The sequence below is a fragment of the Lepisma saccharinum genome, chromosome 22 (genome assembly GCF_977018435.1).
Source record: "Lepisma saccharinum chromosome 22, izLepSacc3.1, whole genome shotgun sequence".
Classification (NCBI taxonomy): domain Eukaryota; kingdom Metazoa; phylum Arthropoda; class Insecta; order Zygentoma; family Lepismatidae; genus Lepisma; species Lepisma saccharinum.
The window spans coordinates 22,560,607-22,578,459 of NC_139250.1; the positions used below are offsets into that span (position 1 = coordinate 22,560,607).

The 17,853-nt window shown below is 36.4% G+C and overlaps 1 protein-coding gene across 4 annotated transcripts in view; it reads left to right on the forward strand.

Moving 5' to 3' along the window:
- Nucleotides 1-17,594, forward strand: part of Prp16 (ATP-dependent RNA helicase l(1)G0007) — a 400,014-nt gene extending 382,420 nt beyond the window's left edge. For all 4 annotated transcript variants that reach the window (XM_083144020.1, XM_083144017.1, XM_083144019.1 and 1 more), the window contains 4 exons: nt 5,073-5,233; nt 8,301-8,455; nt 13,319-13,536; nt 17,417-17,594. In XM_083144020.1, coding sequence (XP_083000146.1) covers nt 5,073-5,233; nt 8,301-8,455; nt 13,319-13,536; nt 17,417-17,498 — 616 coding nt within the window. In that variant the 3' untranslated portion in view covers nt 17,499-17,594. The remainder of the gene's footprint in view (nt 1-5,072; nt 5,234-8,300; nt 8,456-13,318; nt 13,537-17,416) is intronic.
- Nucleotides 17,595-17,853: the final 259 nt, after the last annotated feature.

Sequence of the window (17,853 nt, forward strand, 5' to 3'; positions counted from 1 at the left end):
TTTAGACTGCAAATATGCTGCTGGAATTTTATTACTCTTCTGGCTCACTTCACCTTATTTAATGTAGCAGTGCTTACGAAGGTTTTCTTTCATCATCCTGACGTATTACTGGTTTCGCACAAGTTAACATACGTTTACAATGACATTGCACTATTCTTAGATATCAAGAAGAATTCAACCAAACGGGATATATATTGAATACTATCAAGAAAAAGTTAAATATAACTCTGCAATGGTGAACGTTATAAAAGTTGGCAAGTGCATGCTCCCAACCTCAAATTTACTGTAACACTAGTATTGCATTGAAATTAACGCCACGCTCTGTCCTGTCTGTTTAAACTCGTGAGAGATGGTCATTAATCTCTCACAGGGTAAGGTTAATGTCCAATATTATGAAACAAAATACTAATAATAAATACGTAACTATTTTAATATCATATTTACTAGATTCATTCAATCATAAAAGCAAATCACTTTCTTCAAGGATTGACTTTTCTCTGCCAGCCCTGCTAAATTTTCACTTTCCATCTACTATTTATATGAGGAGTGGCAAGAAAGTAATTTCCAATTAGTAGGGACATTGATTTTTCGCAAACGCCAAAAAATGGTAATTGCTGCGAAGTTATGTTTAGGAATGTGCAGTGATGTCTGGACACATTTTTCGCCCATTCGAAATATCGAAATAATGCGAATTTGGCATAAAATGCGAATTGTTGGCGTTTTTAAAAAATTCCATGAAATCCAACATTCTTGTCTTTTCTAGGCCATGTTTGTGTACATAGAACATGCAAGTTTTCCAACATTTTACTCAAGAGTAAATTGTAGAGTTATACGAACATGGAATAATTCCGACAGACACATTAAATCATGTATTTCCCACGATTTTTTCAACTTCTATCAAAACCATTTGCATCACAGAACAAAGTGGCAGGGTTCTAACAGGAGATCGAGTGCATATCTAGCGTCACACGGGAGCCACATCTTCGTATTTGTCGCACGAGATATGTTTTGAATTACCAAGCTAAGTGCGCACCATCGGCATTTGTCGAGCGAGTAATAATGGAGATCAGTCGTTAGGGCGTCTGACTACTATGCAAGAGACCCGGGGTCGATCCCCTGCTGGGGAGAACCGGGATGTTTTCCACCTATTCAAACTGCTCCGGCGACCGCCCAGCATCATATGAAGCTGGTGCCTTGAGGAAACTTTGAGGGATAAAGGTAGCCAGGAGCATGGTGCTGATCACATCACCCCCACCTTACCTTCAGCCGTGATCAAGAAACTGTGGGACCCTAACTCCACACCTCAAAAATCTGTTCCAACATATCAAATTGTCACGAATATACGTAGACCATGTGACCTACAATTTAAAATAATAGTTTAAAATCACAATGCAGTATTAAGTTTCGGTATATTTGGCAGATAAATGTTCTAAAACAAAAATGCGAATTTTGGGAAACGTAACACTAACAAGTCAAAAAAGATAATGCCTTTTTGGTGCTATAATATATCGGTGTCTGTCACGTGAGATTGATTGATTTTAATTTTTTGGTGCGTCGCCACTTATGGTCATTATGCACTCTTCAGTATATACGGGGATAATTCCATTATCTAAAATCCTTACCTTAAAATTAAAAAATGGGGTATGGAAAATAACTTTCAAGATATCAAACTCTCACGAAGAGGCGTAAGCCATGTGACTTACAATTTGAAACAGTAGTTTAAAAACACCATGAAGGTATAATTTCAGCTATTTGCTAGAAAATGCACTAAAATGAAAATGTGAATTTTGGGAAATAATAATAAAAAAATAAAAAATAAGAAAATACACTAACTAAAAAAAATAACAAAATATTAAGGTCCCAACCGATTAGGCATAAATAAAACAATAATATCAGTAGTAATTTATTGCATTAGTAACAGTGAGTCCTAACTTAATTTTCGGCATAATCACCACCGTTGTTCTCGCATTTGTCGTAGCATGGCACTAAATTTTGTATGCCCATGGTATATGTGTCTGACAGACAAAGACTGGAACTATCTCTACCGCAGTGTAGCTGTCAAATCCTTGCCCTGCCAGAAACCTTTTCAGTTAAAGAGATGAAAGTCGGTACATTCAAGGCCAGGGCTGTACAGGGAGTGGTCCAAGATCTCTCACTTGAAGTGATGCAAAGGGCCTGTGTTGTGCTGTATGGGGTTGTGCACATTCGATTGGCCTTCCGTGAATTGTCTGCACCATCGTCTGACCATACTATCATTCACGACATCCGGTCTGCACACCTCACACAATTGCTGGTGGCTCTGTGCCAAATTCTGAGCGTGCAATGTAGGCTACATCACAGTCTGTGGGAGACTATGATAGCTGCAATCTTTAACCTAGAACTGTCCTAAAACGGCTTCATTGCAACTGTACCAGATTACAGCTACATGCCACTTCTTCCTGCCTGCATGTGTGTGTGTCGCTTTCCGACCACTAGTGCTGCGTATAGGCACCATTGTAGCTTTTTTCAGGATGCCCCTCGTATATGAACTTTCAGAAGCTTTTATTATTAGTGTGTTCCTGTTTTAATGTGTGGTTAGCTAAATCAGGTAACTATACAATGCAATTCTATAAATTCCTTGCGTTAAATGTCTAATACCTACATACCCTTTTCGTCAGCATTAATGGTATAACTGCATGTTGTCAATTTCACAGTACTTCACTTGGATATACTGTACTGAAGCAGAAATCCCATTGATAAAGTAAGGAAATATGACACTTTATTTTGTTCGATTCAATTGTTTCATTATATGCAAGAGTTAAGCTCTTTGCTTTACAGAGAATAGAGAAGTAGCTTTATGCATCGAAAAATGAGTCTGCACTCATGGTTTTTGCAAGCAGAGGGTTCCAAACGTCAGTGGAAATATCAACATATAATACCGAGAATGTATAAGGAGACTGATAAATTACAAATTGTATTTCTTAATCATTCACTCTTCACTCTTATCTCATTTAGTCGTAACTTTAAAAATAATCAAGTATTTTATTTTAAACTTACTGCGTATGACAAAATTCCGTAATCAATCCTTCCCTAGCTTGTGAATTGTAATAATTTTCCAAATTCACTATTTTGCAGTTTGAATTCAAATCATAGAGAATAGAGAAATTAAGTCAATTTCATAGAAGATAATATTGGTACTTAACAAATCCATGCCTGGATCTGTATGAGTTTATTATTTCAATTTACAAAAACATCGATTTAGTTTAGTTTGTAATTGTCAGGGAAAAATGTAAATTTTGTCCTGGAAAACCTGGAAAAGTCAGGGAATTTCATTTTTGCTTGTTTGTAGCCACCCTGATTTTCTGTCAGCTTCTATGCAGTGGGCAATTACTGCATATGTTGTCCTGACCATTACCAGTTGCTTTGTGTTGCCTCTGAAATGCTGCTTCCCACGTCACAAGAGTTTGGTATGGTACGGCATTATTCCTCACAGCTTCCCTGTGGCATTCTCCCCTGAAGTTAGATATACAAATGCTGTTCACACTAGGTCTCGTCGCTTCTACAGTGCTTTTCACGGTCCAGTTACCTGTGTAGTGGCAGCTAGCATGCCAGGCAATGAGAGTGCATGTGCCAGTATTTAGACCCCACACCTTTACGCTGACGTTGGCACTGGATCCATCAGTATCCAGATGGGATTGGTGTCCAGTTTGTGAAGTGTTAAGTTGTTTTCAAGTGTTTCAGATTGTTTTGTTTTAGTTTACATATTACTGGTGCTTTTCTCAAGTCTAATAATGCCTTGCTATTCATACAATTTAAAACATTTTTTTATGTATGACTCTTACGTCATTATGAATTCTTGTAGGAAAGTTAGAAGGCATTTTACAGCAGAATTCCCAGATGTTTCTGCACACAGAGACAGTGTTCAATGATTGATTGATTGATTTGGTGTTTTAAGTCCACTTTATGCACAGTAAGGCTAATCGGGACTGGACGTACAGTTTAAAGTGGGATCCGAACCGCTATGTGACTCCACCTGGTATAGAACCCGGGACCCCTTGATTACAAGGCGATGACGCTACCACTTCACCACCGGAGGCTTGAGACAGTGTTCAAATACTTGTAAACAAATTTATGGAAACAGGGTCTGTTCTTGATAAGAAATGAAGGGTAAAATGATGTGTGCTTACTAAGGAGAAACTAGTCGATGTGGGAGCATGATTGGATTGGAACATGCTCCTCAAATATCCCCCCAATGCCTTGCACAAGAAAGACATTTCCATGATGTCTGCGTGCCAAGCTACCAAGCTATTAAACCTGAAGCCATACGTTAGAACAGGGGTTCCAAAATTTTTCATTTCGCGGCAGCCTTATTTTTTCAAGATTTTTCCACGGCGCCCCAGTCAGAATGTAGGCCTATCTAACACTTGCAACGCTCAATTAGTGCCTTAAGTTAAATAAATAAACACATATTTCAAATTCAGAAACATTTTATGTGTAAAAAAATACTAAATAAGCACATATTTGTAACAATCATGTCATTGATTGAACATATTGGAACAGTCACGGTGCCCCAGGATGCTGGGGTGCACACTTTGGGAACCACTGCATTGGAAGAATTGAAAAAAAAAAAACATCGGGAGAGAAATTGAAGCAATTTTGGAAGAGGAACTGATACGTGTTGGTGAAAATTTCCTAAAAAAATGTGTGGAAGCTGGGAACAACATTTCCAACACCTCTTGTAACAAGGTACATGCTCATTTTAATTTTAACTGTCCATGTAATTGTATGAGCTTCTTTCATTACATAGCTTGCAGTTCCAGTTACACGGATGTTGTATCAAGTTTGCCGGAAAATGCGCTAGCTACCACTCCATGGGCAACTTGACTGTTAAAAAGCACTGTACGTGTGGTTGATGCACCAATAAATTACCACCATTCCCTCTGCATAACTGGACATGCCCTTGAACTATGGGTGTCATGTTCTCCTGGACATGTATTGTGGTACCATTGTTTAACTTCAATGAAAAAATACTTACCCTTGTACATGTCCATAATTTTCAATCCTGAAATTGTATTTATTGTTCTCTTCCTCAGTTATTCTGCTGCCTGGTGCAATGAGCATTTTATTCATGTGAAAGCTATGCGAAAAGTGAGAGAAGTTCGGCAACAACTAAAAGACATCATGATTCAGCAAAAGTTTGAAATTTCGTCGTGCGGAACAGACTGGGACATTATCAGGAAATGTATTTGCTCTGGTAAGTGACAGCATTTGACAACGTAATATTATTAGCACTTTTAGATGCTGGTGTATTGAAGCCTGTTGATATTGGTACCAGAAAAGAAGTAACTGTTCAAAATTTAATCACATATACTAACTTCTCATATTTCTAGTTTTGGATATTCTGTGTGGTATTATTTATTAATGATGGGAATTTCCCACCTCAGATCATCCATCCCAGGAATCGAACTGAGTGGGCCATAACAGCTCACCAATGCTACATAATATATATTTTTAAATTGGAGATATCTATGAAATAATTACATCTTACCGTATGCTATGTTTCACTCCTACACAATAAGTGCATGTCTACAATTTGTAAACATGCTTAAAAAAAATTGTAATAGTTAAAGTTGTTCAAAATATAGATTAATGCAAGTATTTAAGTATTCCACTCTAATTATATGCCACATAGTGGTTGGATCCCACTTTGAATTAAACTGTAGGTCCAGTCTGGATGAGCCTTTCTGCACATCCAGTGGACTTAACATTGTTTTCCATAGATGCTCCTTTGTTCACAAGATCAAAACCAAGTTTTTACTTTATTTGCCTTGCCTTTTTGTTTAACGAAAAGGTTCTGAACGTTGTAAAAAAAATTGAGTAGAAATAGATGGGGATGAGTGATGATTGTTGAGGAAGTGAATAGTCCACTTTATGCTCCGAATGACTAGCTTCTCCCAGGAAGGAAGAGGTTTTAGAATGAGAAAAGATCTCTCTAAACTTTTTTTAAATGTACAACTTCAAAACTTCAAAAACATCAGATGAACCTATATGAACATAAAGAAACAACAATAATAATAATAAAAAAAGTACCTGTCTCCTCTTCGGTGATTATGGGGCTGTCCGTCCCAATTTCCATGTTGTCCTAGCTAGTACCCTCCAATCGACACACAAACTCTCTCTCACACACAAGATGAGAAAACATGTGTGTTTCCGTCACAACGAAAAGCAGGAAGAAGAAAATTGAAAGAAGTTCAACTTTCTCATTTTGACAACAGGAGGCACAGGAAAAAGAGAGAGAGAGATTTCAAATAATCTCCATGAAAACAAAAATAACTGAGAGAAAGTGGAAGGAAACTGTTCTGGGGGGATTCTGAATTAAACTGATTAAATTGATGAAGGGATGCTCACAAGGAACACCCATTTTCCTCCCTCCTTCACCAGTCTTAAACATTCTTCTGAAAAAAAGTTTGAAGTTAGGTTGCATTCGAAGATGGAAAACTCTTTTTTTTTTTTTTTTTTATTTGAGCAGGTCGAAATGTCAGAATTAATAAGCAACAACAAAAACTAATAATATATGCATCAATTTACGAGGATTTTTGCTTTAAATATTTGAGAATTATTGTCGCGAGGCATTTTCGTGGAGTTTATGAAAGACCAAAATACCTGTAAAGTATCAGCAGATATCGGTAATTAAATTCCAACCAATACTTTCTGATACCACTGGTATAGGCCGATACTGATACATCTGCATCGGCTCAGCCCTAGTAACTACTATATTTTCCTAGAGATTAGGAAAAGTAAATCGGTAAGTAAAGTTTGTTGATTTTATTTGCTTTCAATTTTTCTGTCACACACACAAAGAACACTCATGCCTGGGTCAGGATTCGACCCCTGGTGTCGTATTATGCTGTACTAACCACTCTGCCACTGAAGTTGGCTAAGTAAAGTTTGTTCATTGTCTAATGTAATAAAGAGATGTACTTTAATTTTTACGGTAATTATTATTATTAGAGCCACATATTTATGGTGAATAAGAGATCGAGATTTCGGTACAAAACTGGGCACATTGCAGAATCAAAAGCAGTATAATAAATGGCATTTGACTTAAATTAGTGGACTTGACTTAAAAACTACACTTATTACACAAAATGAACATTTCCCCTTTTAATAGCACATGCATGTAGTTATCAAGAGTATTAAATTTATTCCTGTTGCTTCTCAAATATTTCTAGCAGAATTAATCAATTTTCCTTGAATTGCATAACTGGTAGGATAATTCAGATATCAGAAAGTGCTGCATCTGTAAATACCATATTTACTCATGTATAATGTGCACTTTTTTCCAAATTTTTTTGCCCACAAAAGCTGTGGTGCGTATTGTGCACGGAATAATTCAGACAGCCAACATGAAACCGTACAGGGTCATTCCATGATTTTGTAACACTTGCATTGATTTTTCATGTTTACGGAACCCTTTCATGTTATATATCATTGTAAAGCTTGAATCCTGCAGTTTTTGAATATGGAAACAGTATTCCAATCAAGATAACGACACTAATGTGAAATGTGGTTGAAATAAGTTCATCAAAAAATGAAGAAACTTTCTGATTTTTATGGTACTTTCGATGAAAGAAAACATAAGGAAAAAGAAAACAATAATTAAAATGTATTACTGGCCAAATAATATGACATACATGGAGCATGTAAATTCCTTAATGGAAGAAATCTTGTGCTGCTAACTGCTATTTGGAAGCTCCTGAATGTGTCTCGTATAAATGTTACATTAGTTACGGAAAGAAAAAGTATGTACTTTGAAAAAGAAGCAATGAGCAATTGAACAGGTATGACATCATTCACTCTTGATCAGCATAGCAACAGATTTACAACCTACAACTAATAAAGCCATTTCTTGAAACTGGATTTTACTGCGCGTTATATACGAGATATAATTTTTTGTCACTTTTACCTATCCAAAACCAGAGTGCGCATTATACAAGCACGTGCACAATACATGCGTAAATACGGTAAACTGTAAATTTTGTGTTTGAGGTTATTTTGCACTTCATTTTGCTTCATTTTGTGACAAAACATGGTAGGAAGATGCACTTCATACCTTTATGTAGTGCATGTTATTTCATATTTTCGTCAAAAACAAAATATGCATACCCTTAATTATTATTAGGATCGGATACAGTTGACATTGTAATTGTTCTGTCTGCAAGAGATATAACAATGAGTAGATGTTACTTGGAAATGGTACAATTTTTTAAAAACCTCATGATGTTGTGGGACTGTTTGCATAAGAATTATGTATTTTTTAGCGTACTTCCATCAAGCTGCTCGACTGAAGGGCATTGGAGAGTATGTGAACTGCAGGACAGGGATGCCTTGCCATCTGCACCCAACATCGGCACTCTTTGGTATGGGATACACCCCAGACTATGTTGTCTACCATGAACTCATCATGACAGCTAAGGTAATTTTTTTTCAAGTTTAAATGGTGTAGAATTGAATTGATTTTTTTTTCTTTTTTAATTCCAGGCTGGGCTATACTGCACAATCGACTCTTTGTGTTTTACCATTTCTGCGTAAAAAAATATTATGTTCACTCTTAGTACTTAATTCAAGCTTCGATTTGGCACTGTGTATTTTTCAATTAGAAGTTCCTGTTCTGTGAAATACGAGGGAGAGTCCGAAAGTAAGTTTTCCCTGGCGACTGTGGACAGAGATGGGAAGGAAAAGCAAAAAACGTAAATGGGAAAAGGAATAGCATACTTACTTTATTTTTCCACATAGGAACCTCGGACATTCAGACATTTGTCATACCGCTTGATAAGCTTCAAAAAACCCTCTTGGAAAAAATGAGTGTCCTGTATACGGAAGAAGTGTTGCACGAAATGTGTCACCTCAGCATTGCTTCCAAAGTGCCTTCCTCCGAGAGCCTTCTTCAAAGCCGGAAACAGATGGAAGTCACTCGGTGGAAGATCGGGACTGTACGGCGAATGGGTAAGGCGCTCCCAACCAAGGGTTGCAAGATGGTGTTGCGTAGCCCTCGCAGAGTGCAGTTTCACATTGTCAACCAACAACAGCACACTGAATAGCCTGCTTCCATTTGGACAGGGTGTGACAGTAACGTGCAGTGTTGATGGTTCCTTGTTCCAAAAAGTCCAGCAACAAAACACCATGGGCGTCCCTAAAAACTGAGAAGCACCTTACCTGCCGAGGCAGTTGTCTTGAACTTCTTCCGGACAGGAGATGATGGATGTTTCCACTCCATTGATGCGACCTTCGATTCGGGTGTGCTATGGTGGACCGACCTTTCATCCCCCGTCACAATCCGAAAGAGAAACTCATTTCCTTCCCAGTGATAACGCATGAGATGCTCCATATCTGCCGGGCCACGACTGAGAGGCATCTCCCCTTGTTTGCACACACTACGCTCACGCCACCTGTTGGATCACGGGCGTACATCACCCACTGTTGTGTTCCAACACGGCCTGGTTTCCCCCATTGCTGTACGATTTCCCTGGCAAAACTGGGGGGGAAACTTATTTTCGGACTTTCCCTCGTAATACAAACTTTCTTACATTACTTACCATAGCTTTTTTCCTGTATCCACATTCATGTTGTAAACACAAGTATTGCCAGGTCGAACTTTGGTTTTTAACGTGGATATATATGTTAATTTCCACTAGGAATCAACTTTCTTTATATCGTTTTTTCATCCATATTTGGATATTGAAGTTTCTATTTTTTAATAGCTGTAAATTATTTTCGTTATTTTAAATTGTTTTTCTTAAATTTGTTTGGCAAATATATGTTTTTTGGTTATTTTATTGTTCAAGGTTGTCTGATCGTTGTGCGGTAAGGGAGACCCTGACTTCACTTGTCTTGCTTATGTGAGGACAACCTTGCGTTGTGACGTTTCTGAAGGAATGCCTATGTTGTTAGGTTTGGTTCTCTTAGCATAATAAATGCACTGTAAACGTTAGGTAATGCTAAGATAATTAAACCCAACAACCCTTACATAACAAATTAGGCATTTCACTTGCATCTTCATGCAAATTAGTCTCATTACATTGCATTTTTAATGGAGGTTCCTCAAATTTTAAACTAAGTTTTTTTTCCATTTCCCATTGTTTCCTCACCATAAATCCTACATTTCTGGAATCCTTGATTCATTCTCTTTCTAACGATGTATCATACATATTTCTGTTAGAAAGTGTTGATTCGACATCCTTTCCCTAAGCTGTAAGGGAGAAAGCAATAAAGTAAAAAAAAATGCAATTTTACATCAGACAGTTTTTTATATTTAGCGAATATTACAGACATGATATCATGTTGGACCATCACTGTTTAGAATCTGTACACATGCCCAATGTAAAATTATACTAACAATATTTTCTTAATTGATTCAGTGTAACTTAAAAGAAAGCAACAGGAAAATTGCTGCATGTGACTTAATAGACTTACGGATGAAACTGTTGAGAATATCTAAACAACAGAGAAAGCAAACCAGACGAAGAGTCACGTGGATGTTTTAGAATGAAATCTAAGCATATGCAATTTTTAAGATTTTGTAATTTGGTGTAAGCCAACTGGTTGAAATTTCCTCTCAAAGCACCAAAGAAAGAGGTGAGGAAGGAGAAAGATTAAAAGGTAAAAAGAAGCAAAGGTTAGTGGACTCAAGGGGTCATTGCAAGTTGAAGACTAGATTTGAAAGGAATAATATTTTCATGTTTATTAGGAAAAATATCAGTGACAGTGATGCAACTTTTAAAATATATTATATGAAAGTTGTATTTCTTGCATGTTGTTGCCTCACTTTACATGTTCTTCCCAAAAACTGTGAGGGTGGCATATGAAGGATTTCCTGTCCATTACAGCTGAATACTAACACATTCTTCAAAGAATCATCATACAGTGGAAAGGCAATTTTATACAGGGTGTCTATAAAGTCACTTAACATTTCTGCATGAACAGGATTTATGGTACAAAATACAATATGTACTGAAACATATATCACAGTAGGACACAAAATCAGCATAACTCAATGTGACCACCCCTCAAGTCTAGGCACATATACCAACAATCCATCACAGCCCATAACACCTTCTCCAACATAGCTGGTGTAATCTCGGCAACTGCGGCCGTAATGCGTTGTTTCAACTGGGCTATGCTGTGGATTTTTGCCCCGTACACCTTAGACTTGATAAACCCTCAAATGAAAAAGTCTAATGGGGTCAGATCGAGGGGGAGGGGGGAGGCAACTCCCCGTTGCGAGACACGACCAATCCATCTACCGGACAAGATGGGGTGGTGCCCCATCCTGTTGGTGCATAGTAAGAAGCTTGGTGTGCTATGAGCCACAGTTGGTAGATGCTGGGATTATGGATACTGAGTTGCGTGGTCGATGCGGTGGAGCTACGTGTGATCGTGTCCTGTACATTTTGCACAATTTGTGGTGTTATGGCTTTCCTACCAGGACATTCTTCATCCTCAACACTACCTATTCACTTGAATTTGTTGACCAGGTTCTTAATAGCCAGCCTGGTGGGGCCTGGTTTTCTGAATTTCCAAGTTAGTCCGTCCGCACCTGTTCATACGTCATTCCACGCAGACGAGCACAAACAACGGCTATTCTCTCTTCTATAGAGTACATTTTATCAGATCACTTGGAAAAAAGAAAAGATTTGTCATTATTTTCCTGTAGTTTACGGTTATTACAAGCATAAGAAAACAGTTTTTTCTTTGTGACGTTTCAGGAGAACACACGCTCCTTTCATCAGACATTTATTTTCATTTTGACTAAAGATACAGTTATAACAATGGTTAGTAATTTTTAAACAAAAAGAATGGTGCTATGTTCTAATAATGAGGATATCAAAAAATGAAGAAGAAAGGCTCTTTAATATAGCAAAAGAAAATGGCTTTCACACTAACAGAATAAACCAAATCAAAAAACAAGTTGCAAGAAAACTAAAGGAAAAGAGAAATACAGACAAAGAAAAAAATCTGTTGAAAAGAAATTTGTGTGCATTCCATTCCACAAGGGATTCTCACATAAAATTGCAAAAATTTTTAGAAGTTTTAATTTCAAAATTGTTTTTAAATCACCAAGAAGTTTGGAATGTACATTTAATGAATTCAAAATGAGAAACTCGCTACCAGATGTGGAAACCACAGGAATATATAATATAAGTTGTTCATGTTCAAAAGATTATGTGGGACAAACAGCAAGGAAAATGGCAATAAGATGGCACGAACATGATTTGGACATTATAAATCTAAACCCAAGAACAGGTTTGCCAACTCATATCATCGAAGAGAAGCATTTGATTAAAAAGAGAAGGGTTTTAAAAAGATTAACGGGAAACAGAGTTGAATGTCTGGGAAGCCTCGTTCATTGCAGAAGAACACTGGAATAAATTAAATAATGAAAATGGTAACATAGATCCAGTGTGGAGTTTTCTTTTTCACAAATGGAGTAAGCCACCATCTTTAAAATTTAATGTAACAGAAAACATCAAGAGACTTTGTGAAAACAATGATGAATTTGAATTACCTGATGATATTTGGGATTCATAATTAAAAAAAAAAAAAAAAAAAAAATCTAAAATAAAAATAAAATAGACTGCTTTTTTCACAGTTAAGTTGCTATATTACAACAATGTAACATTGACAACATCCATTATATAACAGATTCTTTTTGTTTAAAAATTACTAACCATTGTTATAACTGTATCTTTAGTCAAAATGAAAATAAATGTCTGATGAAAGGAGCGTGTGTTCTCCTGAAACGTCACAAAGAAAAAACTGTTTTCTTATGCTTGTAATAACCGTAAACTACAGGAAAATAATTCTATCATGCAAGCAATGCGTACATACAAGAAAAACGATTTGTCATTAGTTCATTGAAATGTTAAGTGACTTTATAGACACACTATAAAACGTTCAGTGATCCAGCTCCCTGTAAAAGGCCATGTTTATTAATAGGAAGTTTACCTTCATCTTATGTTTGCCATAATCACTGTTCCGCACTTTTTATGTTTTCCCAAGTTGTGTCATTGTCATAAATTTTGCCAGAATGCTGTGAAAACCCCACCCCCTCCCATGGCAGTGTCATTCACCAAGCATCGTTGAACTTTCCTGTAATGTGTGAGGAAGCCCAAAAATGAATCATCATTGTTTACAGTTTTTTTTTGTTTTTTTTTTAATATTGCATACACAGATAGATTCTGTTGATAAAGGTATGGTGTTCCCGTTTTTTGTTTTTTTCTATAATTTTGGACTGATTTCTGTTGGTACAAGGTTGTAATTTCACCATGCTGTTCTTCAGGAATACATGCAGTGTGTGACTGCAGTGGATGGGCAGTGGCTTGCAGAACTTGGGCCAATGTTCTTCTCGGTGAAGGAAACTGGCAGGTCGAGAAGGGAGAAGCGACAGCAAGCACTGGAGCATTTGCAGGAGATGGAAGCTGAGATGAAGAAGGCACAGCAAGAAATTCAGTTGCGCCGTGAAGAACAAGAGAGGAAGGAACAGGCTGGAGCTAGGAAGTAAGGAAAAATAGTAGATTCTATCACACAGTGGCGTATTCTGAACATTTGTCCTGGTTTACTGCAACAGCTCTTCTATATATTTATTATATATTAGGGATGGGACCGATTAATCGATATTCTATCTGTATCGGCTGATATAGGTATATCGGTAAAATTACCGATCCGATATATCGATAAATATCTGATAATTTAGTTCAAAATTCTGCTATTTAGTTGTAATTTTTATGGATAATCTCCATGCCCTACTTTCTAAAAAAGTAAATGTCTAAATATGCAATTTCTTGTGCACTGCAGTCACCTTGAAACACACATTTATTAAGGAGGTCAATGATCATTTCAGGTTCTTCAAGGACCATTTCTAATTTTATATATCGGATCGGTAAATTTTATATCGGTACTTTTATCGGTATCAGCCAAAATTTCATATCGGCCCATCCCTATTATATATTAATTAGATATAATAGAAGTGAAACACCAATGCAGGCATGCTAGTAAACAAACACAGATGTCCAACAACTTCAAATTTTCCGGCAATTTCTATGTACAGGGTGTATCATAATAGAGTAAATAACTTTAAGAATGTATTTCGACTAATTGTATGTAATACAACAATGATTTGTTATGTATCAATCGGTAACACTACAAGTTTGTATGAATGTCTACAAATGTTCAATGTGCCGGCCCACGTAGTTAGCACATCACACTATGATGCCAGGGGTCCCAGGTTCGAATCCCAGCCTGGGCATGGATGTTTGTTAGTGTCCATTTATCAAGTTTATCAGTTCATCACTCATCCCCATCTTAGCAAATTAGCCAAAAGTGGCAGAAAAAGCGAAGTAAAAAATAGCAAATCGATCAACGAATGTTCGATGTGGCTTCCACCAGTTATGCGACACACATCTCAAAACTCCTCTTCTACCAAAGCAAAAGCATTTCTTATTCTCTCCTCCAGCTCTTGCACATTCTGTTGCGTAGGTGGCACGTAGACTTTGTCTTTCACAACCAAATGTCTTATGGATCTGTAAAAGTTTGCATTTTCTTTAACACTACACCAGTGCCACAATGATCATGTTTACAAAAGTCCAGCTTATGAAAATGAAACTTGAAGATTTTCTCATTGTTATACAACAAACCTCATTGTTGTGTTCCAGATATATATTTTTTAAGCAATAAACCTCATAAGTTGTTTACTCTATTATCATACATGCTGTACAGTCACGGACACTTCTGCGTTGTAGCGATTCCATTGAAAGTAAATGAGGCCATTGCAAGCCAGAAGACTGTACATGAAATACTGGCAGTAAACCACACATGGGAGAATATGCCACTGTGAAGAGTCATAGTAATGGGTTATAGTGGTGTTTTGGGGGATTACTACTAACCATTTCATATTGCTCAAAAGTCAGGGGAGGAAAAGGTATTTCAATAATTATCTTATAATTTGGTGCAAAATTCTGCCTTTTGTTATAATTTTTATTGATAATTTCCATGCCCTAATTTTTTAAAAAGGTGAATGTCTAAATATGAAACTTCTTTTGCTCTGCAATCAGCATGAAACACACATTCATTGAGGTCAATGAAGCATTCAGATTCTTCCAAGGATCATTCGGAATTTTATATCGAATCTGTAGAATATCAATAAATTTTATATTAGTATTGGCCAAGCCCTATGAAGAGATACATAGGAATATTAAAATAATCTGCCGTTCCATTATTATTATTATTATTTTTTACACGTTAGTTTAAAATAAAGGAAAATGAATTTTACATAATTTTCATGATATTTAGACTAGGTAAGAATGTCATGTGATATATTTGTGGACCTCATGAAACACCTAAACTCCAAAGTGTTAGTTAGTATCGGTGAATAAATTCTGACTTTCCAGTACCCTTATATTGGCATCAGTTCACCCCTAATGTTGAATACACTTGATTCGTTTAAAATTAAGAGGAGAAATTTTAGCTGATAACGATAAATTACCAACATAAAATTTACCAATACTGAAATAAAGTTATAAATGTTCTTTGAAGAACATGATTGGTTCATTAACCTCCTTAATCTTTATAATTAAGTGACTGGAAGGATTTTTTCCTTCGAAAACCAAATTGCATATTTAAACTGTTACTTTACAAAACCAAGCCATATGAATACAAGTTTATATTCATAAAAATAACAATAAAATGGCTGAATTTTGCACTAAATTACAGGCTAGTTATAGATATCAGATCTGTAAAATTATCGGTAATTTTAATGGTACACTGATGTGCTGCAATTGGTTGATGCTCTGACAGAGTACTGATTGATATGTTCCAATGATAGTAATTAGCATGATGTCACCTTGTGACTTATGTTCTTTTTTTCTAGTATCCAGCTGCTGTTAGATAAGAGGATTAAGTGGAATTGTTTGTAGTAGTGTAATTTGAATTAGTTGTTTGCATATAGTTCTTCTAATACACATAACCGAATTACTAAATTTCCAGTACCAAAGTTAGTAATTCCAGTATGTGTATTGATTGTACTACCATGTCTTTTATTCCTCAAACATGAACAGTTCTTTGGTGGAGACACATAGTGGTTCGGATCCCACTTTAAACTGTAGGTCCAGTCCTGATTAGCTTTACTGTGCATAAAGTGGACTTAAAAAAACCACCACATCAATCAATGAACAGTTCTTCTAGTTTATGGTTCACACAAGCATACACATTTTGGTTTAATGTTTTGTGAGCACACATGTCCATTCATCCGACATTTATTTGTAGTTCGATCAATGTTACAGTTATAACAGGAAGTTTTACAACGAATTTTGTCAATAATGTTAGATGTGCTCAAATTTTCATTATGAATCCTAAATACAATCAGGCAATGCAAAATCATCTTTACAGTTTCCTGATCTTTTTGGTCAGATTAAATTTCGAAGGCGGTGACTTACCCCACTTGTAAAATCATAACCCTATAGTGAGTCTAGCTGTGTCCCAACATAGCAAATGTTTCCACTAATTGTACATTTTCCTGCATAATTATTTTTTTAGCTTGGGCGTAACATAAGAATTAGGGATGGGACTGATTAATCGGTACTCTATCGGTATCGGCCGATATAGGCATATCGGTAAAATTACCAATCCGATATATCGATAAATATCTTATAATTTAGTGCAAAATTCTGCCATTTTGTTGTAATTTTTATGCATAATCTCCATGTCCTACTTTCTGAAAAAGTAAATGTCTAAATATTCAACTTCTTTTGCATTGCAATCAGCTTGAAACACACATTTATTAAGAAGATCAATGAAAATTTCAGGGTCTTCAAGGACCATTTCTAATTTTATATCGGATCGGTAGAATATCGGGTATCAGTATCGCCCAATCCCTAATAAAGATTGATTACCTATGTGAAGTTTTGTGTTTCACGTTGCACAATTGGATATTTTTTCGGATTAACTTTGAAGGCTTACTGTCTTCATTCACTAAGGGTACGGCATCTGGAGCCGAGATGGTACAGTGTCACTTCTTTGTTAGTTCCCAGGCAAATTAAGAAAGAAGTGACTTGCTGCCTTCTCTGCCCCAGACCCCTTACCCTTATTAAATAAAGGCAGTGAGCCTTCAAAATTAATTGGAAAAAAATATCCAATTGTGCAACATAGTATCGGTAAAATTACCAACCTGATTTAGTGCAATATTGGGTCATGCTGTTATAATTTTTAGGATACAAACACATATATATATATATATAAAATTTGCAGCTTCCTTTGCATTGCAAAACTCGGTTCATTTGGTAACATACATTTATTGGTCAATGAACCATTTGGAATATTACATTGGCTCAGTAGAATATCAGTTATTTTTAATTGTGACACTAATTGTATTATTATTTTCCAGGAGCGAAATTCTAACTCCAGGCGCAAGAGATCCAGGAACTCCAGCTAGTCCTCGCAGAACACCAGCCAGGCTTGGTTTGTAATAGAAAATGTTTCTGTAATAAAGGGACCACGTGTACAGATCCTGTGTATGTACAGCATGTACATATTTTAAGTGTACAAAGTAATTAAACATTTCAAAACAATTTCAGCTCTTGTTTCTATTTAGTTACTTTTGTAAAAGGTGAACATAGTGAGCTCATTACATAACATGCAAGAGCCGGACCCTGTGGCAGAGTGGTTGGCACATCGTGCTGCGATGCCAAGGGTCAAAACCCCCAAGGGCTTGGTTGTTTGTAAATGTCCATTTATCCATTTCATCACTCATCCAAATCTTCGCAAATCAGCCAAGAGGCACAAAAGGTGAAGTAAAATAAACTAAATCAATAATATGCAAGG